The sequence below is a fragment of the Gadus chalcogrammus genome, chromosome 17 (assembly GCF_026213295.1).
Source record: "Gadus chalcogrammus isolate NIFS_2021 chromosome 17, NIFS_Gcha_1.0, whole genome shotgun sequence".
Classification (NCBI taxonomy): Eukaryota; Metazoa; Chordata; class Actinopteri; order Gadiformes; family Gadidae; genus Gadus; species Gadus chalcogrammus.
This window is the reverse complement of record NC_079428.1, coordinates 7,424,311-7,434,310: the sequence shown is the minus strand read 5'-3', so window position 1 is coordinate 7,434,310 and position 10,000 is coordinate 7,424,311. Positions and strand designations below refer to the sequence as shown.

The following is a 10,000-nucleotide window of genomic DNA, read 5'->3' as shown; positions in this document are numbered from 1 at the left end:
AATTAAGTTAAAACAGACACACACTTAGACTAATTTGCCTGCTAAACTCTTTAACGGGGCTAATCAAAATGTTGAGGCTAGGAACTCAGCTATTACGCTTATATTTGTGTCTATCTGTGTCTTCCGCATGCTTGTGTGCGCGTGTGTTTAGCAGTTAATGCCTCCTAGTCCTCCGTTCTGTATTCACTGTATGTACCCTCTCCATGCGTGTATGTGTGTGTCCCTCCATGCGAGTGTGCTCCTCTCAGTGGCTCTGAGTGAGTGTGTCAGCATCAGAACCCTATATTTTTCCTCTTTATCTCTTTCCAGGCACACTGTGTTCCCCGGCCTCTTCTGCTCTCCAGTCCCGGGGTCCACGCCTCGACCCGGGTGTCAATGACAGTGATTGCATCTAAAGTGGCCCCACTCCGCCTGCTCCGGCTCCGGGCCTTGAAAAATACATGAGACGTCTCCCACCGGGGACCACGCTCGTTCGATCAATCGAAGGCAATAGCACTCAGGGCGGTGTGGCGTCTAAAAGGACCCCCGCTGGAAAATGTTGCCGCATGAACGAAGGTTCCTTCTTGGTCTATAAAGGGAGTCTTCTTATCTCTTTTACTATCTCCCCGTGTCTCTCCTTCTCTCTCGTTCACCGTCTCACCCCCTCTCTCATTCTGTTTCTCTCACCGTCTCACCCCCTCTCTCACCGTCTCACCCCCTCTCTCACTCTGTTTCTCTCACCGTCTCACCCCCTCTCTCACTCTGTTTCTCTCACCGTCTCACCCCCTCTCTCCCTCTGTTTCTCTCACCGTATCACCCCCTCTCTCCCTCTGTTTCTCTCACCGTCTCACCCCCTCTCTCACTCTGTTTCTCTCACCGTCTCACCCCCTCTCTCACTCTGTTTCTCTCACCGTCTCACCCCCTCTGTTTCTCTCACCGTCTCACCCCCTCTCTCACTCTGTTTCTCTCACGTCTCACCCCCTCACTCCCTCTGATATTCACCGCCTCTCTCCCTCTCTCCCTCCCTCTGATCCTTCTCTCTCCCCCTCTCTGAACTCTGTGGCCCTGTATTGCTGTAATATCTCCATTGGATGTGGGCGGGGGAGGATATGTTTTAGGATGTGAATAATTGATGGAGTTGGAAAGCGATGTGTATCCTTGACGTTAATTGCACTGCGAGGCTGCGGCAAAAAAGCAGCCGTAGCGTTAGCGTCAGCATTAGCGTTAGCCTCAGTGTCCTGTGTTTACCTTTGGCAGAGCGTACTTGGGGAACCTCATCTGGACGAACTCAGTGCGTCGATGTGACACGTAGTGCTTGGTGCGGTTGCCGCTGGTAACCTGGAACATAAAAGTGACGCAATAAAGTTACAACATTCGCAATTGACCACCACACTCACCCAAGTCAGGTCAGGGATTGAACCACTTGATTAGAGATCCCACTGCCTGTTCTGATTAATCCAACATTTTAGCAGAACGAATTAGCCCATTACTTAGCAATGGATCAATGTTGTATAACTTTGATTGTCTTTCGTAGTGGCCCATACTGCCCTCCTAGACCAACTGCCATCTTCTCCTTTTTCATGAGTTATTGGTCCAAACACATCCTCGAGTCATTCATTAAAGTCTCTTATCGGCTGAGCTCTCTTCAGCACCAACATTCTGAAGAGAGCTTAGCAAATAAGAGACGTCTAATCTTCCTTTGAGAACAAAGTGCATTGCGAGGTTAGAGGAAACCAAACTTCTCCCGGAAAATTCCCCTGCATGTTTGTTATGATCTCTTCTGAATCCGAGCGCATATCCCAAGCATTCATAAGTGCACCCCCTGGCCATATGTTCAGCCTAATGGAAAGAGCTTTTCATTTAAACCTCACTTTGATTGCTATGATTGAAGAAGCAGGCCCCGGAATAGTTTTATAGTAAAATAAAAAGGAGATGAGACTAATAAATCCATGGGGTCCTGAGTAAAAACCCTGAGAGAATTGATTTAGGAAATTATAAATATCTTTCCCAAAACCTTTTCACAGAACAACATAATACGAAAACACTCTTTTTGTGTACGCATGTGTGCGTCTGCCTGTATAAATGTGTATTCATGCAAATTTATTGTCAATTTATTTTTTAGAGTTGCAGATCAGGTAGTTGAAGTACCCTTGAGCAAGTGCACTCCTCAGCACCACGAGAATCAGGGGTGTTGTGTCAATGCTTATCCCACAAATTTGTTTGTCCAATATTTTACACCCCCAAGTTGGTAGGCTGTTTTCCAGGGAGACGAACAATAATAATCCTATTTTGTCGCCAAGCTCCCATTCTCACTCCTGATGCTCGCACGTTTGTGTGTTTGTTTACCTTGACGAAGATGTAGTCGTCCTGCACCAGCAGCGAGTTGTGGTCGATCTTCCCCAGGAACTGCGCCGTCACCATCTTGTCTGAGCAGTTCTGGATGAGGCATGTCACATAGAGGTAACCTGTGGCAACCGAGAGAGTTGGCAAATTAAGCTAGCACCAAATGTGTTACCAATAATACCTTGACACCGGGGGGATTTTACTTAAAAGGATTTTGCTGACGACTTACAACCATTCATTCACACATTCACACACCAACGGCGGAGTCAACCACGCAGGCGACAGCCAGCTCATTAGGAGCAGTTACTGCGAGCCACTTGCTCAGGGACTACTCGACACTCGGGCCGGGCAACGAACTAGCAACCTTCCGGTCCCCAGCCCCCGTGGCTCTACCAAGGTAGCGAGGTATGAATTGATCTTTGGAGACAGGAACAAAGAATTGACAAACTTTGTGGCAGAGGGGGTTTCGTTATGGGGGCCAACAGGAAGTGGCCCTGAAGCGCATCCACTTTTTTAGTAGCCAAGTGGCGTGCAGCGGTATAAAGTACTGCAAATCATTCTGCGCTAAAAGGGATGGCTGCAATAAAAACTGTTCAATAATAATGAGTGGCGCTGACTGATAAGAAATATGGGGAGTCGTCGTCAGTCGTTTGAGTTCAGACCCGAGACGATCAATTCAACAGGATACAATCTGGGCCTTCGAGATGGCGATGTGAATACAGTTTACTTGCCTTGAATAGGAGACAGGTGGCCATTATCATCAACTCAACGCCGAGATGGCTGTCCACTGATATTAGCCGTTAGCGGTAAGCGGGCGCTAAGCTAAACAAACGGCACATTGAACTCCAGCTGGCAGCTGCGCAGCGACATTAGCCGCCAAACCTACATCGCGATGCCTCATCCCAAAGAGTCCCAGGGGTGTCGGGGTGCCGCACACACACACACACACACACACACACACACACACACACACACACACACACACACACACACACACACACACACACACACACACACACACACACACACACACACACAAAAAAATGAAATGAATACTTTTCAGTTTCCGGTTCTTATACGCCTCCCGTGATAGCTGGTGCTCATTTTAGCCAGTGTGGTTGACAGCTAGCCACTGTGAGCGCGGGCGGTGCTAATTTATTGAGATGCCCGTGCATTTAATCAAAGCAACATACGGCGGAGAATTCATTAAAAGCCTATTAGAAGGGGCTAAGCACTCTATTCCGGCTTGTGACACATGCACTTCTTCATGCAGTCGCTATCTCCCTCTACACACAAACTGCATACGCAAACGCACACACACACACACACACACAGAGGCTGTGGCTCACAAAACAAGGTGGTCCGACAGAAATGCACTTGCAAACACACACGCGCAACCTCTGCGTTAACAATGTGGAACAACAACCGAAAACAAAAATACCCACACGAGTAAAAAACACACACGCTCACAACCTCTGGGATAACAAGGTGGTATGATGGAAGCACACACACACATACACACGCACACACGTCCTCTAGCTTTACAAACAGGATATTATGGCAGGGAAAATGGTAAGTACCCTAAACAGTGTCAGGTGAAATAAAGCCCCACCAGGACTAGGGATGTGGATTTGAATAATTGATTTAAATGTTATGAATCCTAATCATACAAAGGCCTGACGTCACTGTTTACTGTATTTCCATATTGTTTGAAACACTGACCGCAGCCAGGGGGACACGTGTGGCAAGCTAGAATAAATGAACTCTGATACTTTATCGTGATGAAGAGTGCCCTTGCCACACAGTTTGCTCCATGCCTTACAGTGAGTCCAAAGATCCACAAGGGGTCAATGAAAAATACCGGGAAGAAAATAATTCCGGGCCACTCATTCACGTCCCTGCAAAGCAGGGTCCCAGGTCTGTGTGTTTGAGTTCTATAGACCCTTGTGGGTGTGTGTGTGTGTGTGTGTGTTTGTGGATGATGGCTTGTTTCAGCACCTCTGATTGGACTCTGGGGGTGGGTGAGACTGCACCCCTGCTGCACATTGAGTCATCAGTGTGCACAGGTAAACCAGCCGTCTCCACACACACGCAGGGAGAGTTCCTCTAGATGGCAACATGGAGCAATAGGCCATGTGTCATTGTCAACAAACCTTTACAATAAACCGGTCTTTCAACCCCACCGCCCTGCATGCTTTTGTCTGCAGGAGCCCAATAGAGGTCCCCTAGGTGGAGTGTGTCAACCAACTAGGTGGAGTGTAGCATGGAACTAGCCACAACCCAAGAGGCCAACATGAATAGTAGGCTACAACAACTATACCAAGTAGGTAATCCTTCTGTGTTGAGGGCCAGGATTAAAGTATTGTCTGTTGTACATATGGATATATACTCCATGTGTTTGATAAAACAAAATGGGAGAACTAGGCAGAACAGGCTATTGATCTTGTAACTCTCTTTGCAAACACTGGCTGGGAGAGTTATAGCTGGCTATTGTCAGAGATATTCCCAGGGATACTATCAAAAGGATGTTGTTGAAGCTTTACAAAGACTTTCAGATATGAGATGTCGGTTTATCCTGCGATGCAAGTGCAGATTGCTGTTGGGATGTAACCACTTACAATGGCATAGCTCAATAGAACTGGAAATAAAGTGCATGCTCCGTCACAGATAAAGCAAAGACTGAAATAGTCGGACTGTCTACTTGACCGGGGTCCAGCAACTTAACACAATTAACGTCAAACGATGATAACATTATCGTTAACGAACAGAAAAGGGATCTATAGAGTTAATTGAATATCCTCTTCAATGATATGGTCACGATGCCTCTCACACAGACGCACACAAACGTTATTTCAAACACACACACACTTAACAGAAAGCTGCCGCTCTTAGAACTCCCCTACACATTTGACAAAAAAACGCTATTTTGTGAGGACATTCTCTCCCTTCCAGAACGTCCGCGTATGACTGAGTGAATGGGTAAGTGGGTCAGATCAGAGGGGCATACAGCAAGCAGATTGTCTTGGCACGCTTGGACGCTGCCGCCATACGCGCCACGACAAGGTCACTTCCTGTTGGCTCCTGCCCTTCAACATACCTCACTGCGCTGTGTGAGTCTGCAGGGGAATTATGGGTAAGGAGACCCAAAGAGAGAGGCTCCCCGGTAATGGATCAGAACGCACGCACGCACACACACACAGGCACACGCACACACACACACACACACACACACACACACACACACACACACACACACACACACACACACACACACACACACACACACACGTTCTTTCCTTCTGTCCTTCCCTGCTGTTTGGGTTAGAGAGAAATCACACACACCCAAACGAGTGCAACACACTCCTATTGAGTGCAACACACCCTGCGTTGCACTCAATAGGAGCCCGTAAAGAAATGTAGGGTTGATTTGATGTTGTTCTGTAATTGGTAATGAGAGAACCATCTATTCCCCGCTTTTTTAACACTGCAGTATGTCTTGGGCCAGGCAGTCAATGACGTTCTTCAAGAAGCTGGTGGGTTAAGCATCAGGGCAGCCTGCGGATGGGTTGAGATGGGTTTCTGTTTCCACAATAGCTTTGTAGTCTATGGCATTAAATCGTGTCATATTAGCCAAATTACCTATAAATAAACGTGGTGGTGATCCAACATTTAAGGTTTAAACTGAAACATTGATGGCTCGTCTAATACCTTAAATTTGTCAATGAAAAATAACTCATTGCATTTATCGGTGACGGGGAGCTCAGGGGGTCTTTGTGTTGAGGGGTTTGTCATCCCATCAATGCAAATAGGGTCCGAGCATTATCAATGTTACTGTTAGTGATGTTGGAGAGGAAGGATTCTCTGCCACTTTTTAATGCTTAACTGCAGAGATAGAGTCTCTCTTTATAGACGGTATCATGACCTTGAAGTTTTGTCAGTCAGTTGCGCTCAGCCTTACGGCTTTCTCTTTTGTCGACTGCTACAGATTCAGCATTTATCCAGGGTGCTTTATGCTTAACAGATAATATCTTAACCTTAACAGGCGCAACAACATCAATTTTGGAATTAAAGTTATCTACCAGATCATCAGCAGAACGTGAGGTAAGGGATGGTAGCATAGAGATGGAGTTTTTAAAGAGTGCACTAGAATTTTCATTGCTATACCGTTTGTTTAGCAGTATTTGATATGATTTGTGTGTCAGGGATAAAGGACATCGAAAACACAAATGGTCAGTTAGGCAGGGATCAATCACAGAACCATCCTACAATATGTATCTATGTCTGAATGTCTACGGACAAACTCACACCATCAACAAACGAGGTCACCCTACAACGCAGAGAACCTATCATCTCTCCCATTTCCTGTGCATAGTCTAAGGTGTCACTAAACCCACACACACACACACACACACACACACACACACACACACACACACACACACACACACACACACACACACACACACACACACACACACACACACACACACACACACACAGAGCTGTGCTGTCTCTCTCATATGGATTTGAATTATCAGAGAGACCCTCACTGGCCAGCTGTGAGGAAGATTCCCAGTAAAATGTACTGAGGAGTGATTTCCATCTCTACTCGCACCTCTGTGGTCGCTTCCTAATCAAGGGGATCCAGATGGTGGAGCCAAAAAAACTGAGAGGAGGGAAGGAGGTGAGGGCACAAGTATCCCCCCAAAAGGTTTCCACTCCTGGTTATTGCACTCAGTCTTAAACACAGTACCTCAAGCCTGTTTCAGCAGGTGTGCCATTTTATTATTGTTGTTAGAAAGGTAGTAGCTCTTGGTTCTTTTTTTGTGTTTTCTACTTTGTATTATTATTGTCCATAATACTGTATATACAAATTTGTCATTTTTAACGTTCGATTTTTACTTCATTAATATAATAATAATAATTATCATTAGCCGTCTTTTTAGATTGATGTTTTCTTTTGAAGAATTGCTTCAGTAACGGCCAAATTTCGTGTGAATGAATAAAGTTCCCAACTATCCAACCATCCATCCATCCATCACCAGCCCACTGTGAGCCCCTAAACCAACTCAGGACGTAGAGCGGGTTGACTGGTAACTGGAAGGTTGCTAGTTCGATTCCGGCTCCCCCTGGCTGGGTGCCGGGGTGTCCCTGAGCAGGAAGCCTCACCGCTCCTGGCGAGCTGCCTCGCGCTGCGTGGTTGACTCCGCCGTCGGTGTGTGAATGTGTGAATAAAAGCGTCAGCAATCCCCTAAATGTAAATGTAAATGTAGTCCATTACCTCCACTGGAGTCCTGCATCTCCATGTGCACGAGGTCTGGGTCCACGTCCACCCCCGACACAGACCTGCAACAGAACACCATTCATTCAGAACTCAGGCTCCCAGGTTATGGGACTAATGCGTATGCACGTGACCAGCAACCTCGGGCAATCAAATGAACATACAACCCTCAGTCTCTCACACAAAGCCACATCAAAACACGCATGCATTATAATATTGCAAAAAAACTGTCTTGGTAACTTATAGCCTGTGAATTACAACCAGAACACTTTTATATTTATTATGTGGAGCCAAACATAACATGATTGATAGACTCAATGACCTCCAAAGATCTCCATCGCCCTTTATATTAAAAGCGAGCGTGTGCTTTCGCCCCATGAACGTGAACCAATCAGCCTCTTAGTTTCGGTTTAGCGAAGAGGTCAGAGGTCAAGAGTTGGGTGGAGTATGGAGAAGACTCCATTTGCTCCATTAAAGGGCGGAACGGAGAGTTTAAACCTTGTTACAGTCCACCATAAATCCTCCTTTATGAGCAATTAGCGGAGGAGGAGGGAGGGAGGGGGGTAGGAGTGTGTGAGGTGTGCGGCAGAGAGAGAGTGAGGGGAAAGTGAGGGAGGGAAGGAGTGAGGGAGGGAGGGAAGAAAGGAGTGGGTGAGGGATGGAGGGAGGGTGTAAGGGCAAAGAGAGGGAGAGGGAGGAAAGGATTCAGAGAGTGAGGCAGGAGAGAGGGGGGAGTCCTCTTGTTTGTCCAGAAGTCGATTTCATTCCTCTCTCCTTTTGGAATTTTATTGCTGCCGCGTTCAAGCGCTCGGTTCGGCGAGCTGTCAGCGCGTCTCGATTTTATTGCCTGTTTGCAAAATATTCTCCCAACAACAGCCGACCGTCCGGCGCCCGCTCAATTTCATTCCCGCACTCGATTGTATTTTTTCCTCGGTGCGATTTCAATTCAATATATGACAAATGAGTTGAATCAAATAGGCTTCTGGATGTAGAGAGGGCCGCTGGAAAGGAAAACTATAACAAGCAGGAGGACAAAGACAACACCGGCACACCGGTGTAAACTTTGGATTGTTCCTGACGAGGCGGCGGGAAAAAAACACACAAACTGGATTGTTATGTTGTAATATGATTTAAAGTAAGCATCTGTCTTTTTAGATTGTGTAAGGGAGGGAAATCTATGGCTAGACAACCTCTCTGAACACAATTCATCCAGAAATACACCCATGCACGCACACACACATTAACACACACATGCACACATTATGGAGTACACCATAATTGTATTCTCTTGTTAAATTGTGAGCGAAGGAATCTCTTCATGAATGAGTGGATGTATCTGGTGTGGTGACTAGGATATTTCCAACGAAACACACTATAAACAACGCCATTGGATGCTTGACTCAAAGTGACAGAGATGGAACTGACCAGAAGATCTTGTCCTTGGTGACTCTCTCCTGCAGGAGAATCCACTTGCGTCCCAGGTCGGTGGAGACGTAGAGCTATAGAGATCGAAACCCCCACACACACACACACACACACACACACACACACACACACACACACACACACACACACACACACACACACACACACACACACACACACACACACACACACACACACACACACACACACAAACGACACAGATAGATCAAGTACATTGCAGTGCAACAAGTGAATCACGGTTTGTTTTGTTGGACACGAAGGCTACCAGAGATATCAGAGATTTTGCCAGACCTCTGTCCAAAGTTTGAGAGACCCATCTGTAAGAGATTATAAAAACGCATGCTGGGAACTTGAGTAAAATTTAAGTTACATTTTACCCCATTGAGTAAAAAGAATAAAGGACAAATGTGTGTTTCTTTCAGGTATACAGTGTGCTCAGTTGTTTACTATGTAAACAAAAGCGACACTCTCCTTTAAAACACCCTGTTCACAGAAAGTTTCACTGTTTTAAAACGGTATGAGCCATAATTTCCCCAGAAACAACGGCGATCGATGATATTTAAAGACAGACCAGCGTTTCACCTTAATAAAAACCATTGAATTTCACGCTTCAAGTCCTGGCTCGATAAACTGTTAATCATAGGAGAGTAGATGATGCATAGGTGTTTGAATATTTCTCTAAGGGGTATGGAATTGTCAGTACAATTTGTGTGTGTGTGTCCATGTGCCTCTGGCACACACACACGTGCCTTTTTTAAGTATTGATTGCACTCCCATGATGAGAATTGATCAATGGAAAAACAAGCTTGAATACTTTAGTGCAAACAGCAAATTCTTCCACATGAACACATCTCCCCCCCACACACACACACACACACACACAAACACACACACATACTGAGCTTGCATTAATCCCCTCCAACTAGATTCCTAACAAAAAGAAAGCATTTT

The 10,000-nt window shown here is 46.0% G+C and overlaps 1 protein-coding gene across 1 annotated transcript in view; it reads right to left on the bottom strand.

Annotated features, from left to right (window-relative positions):
- sorcs2 (sortilin-related VPS10 domain containing receptor 2) overlaps nucleotides 1-10,000 on the bottom strand; it is a 45,359-nt gene that overhangs the window by 27,653 nt on the left and 7,706 nt on the right. The window contains exons 3-6 of the mRNA XM_056576206.1: nucleotides 9,029-9,102; nucleotides 7,604-7,668; nucleotides 2,326-2,444; nucleotides 1,228-1,317 (exon numbers count right to left, since the gene is read on the bottom strand). Of these exons, the coding sequence (XP_056432181.1) occupies nucleotides 1,228-1,317; nucleotides 2,326-2,444; nucleotides 7,604-7,668; nucleotides 9,029-9,102 (348 nt within the window). The remainder of the gene's footprint in view (nucleotides 1-1,227; nucleotides 1,318-2,325; nucleotides 2,445-7,603; nucleotides 7,669-9,028; nucleotides 9,103-10,000) is intronic.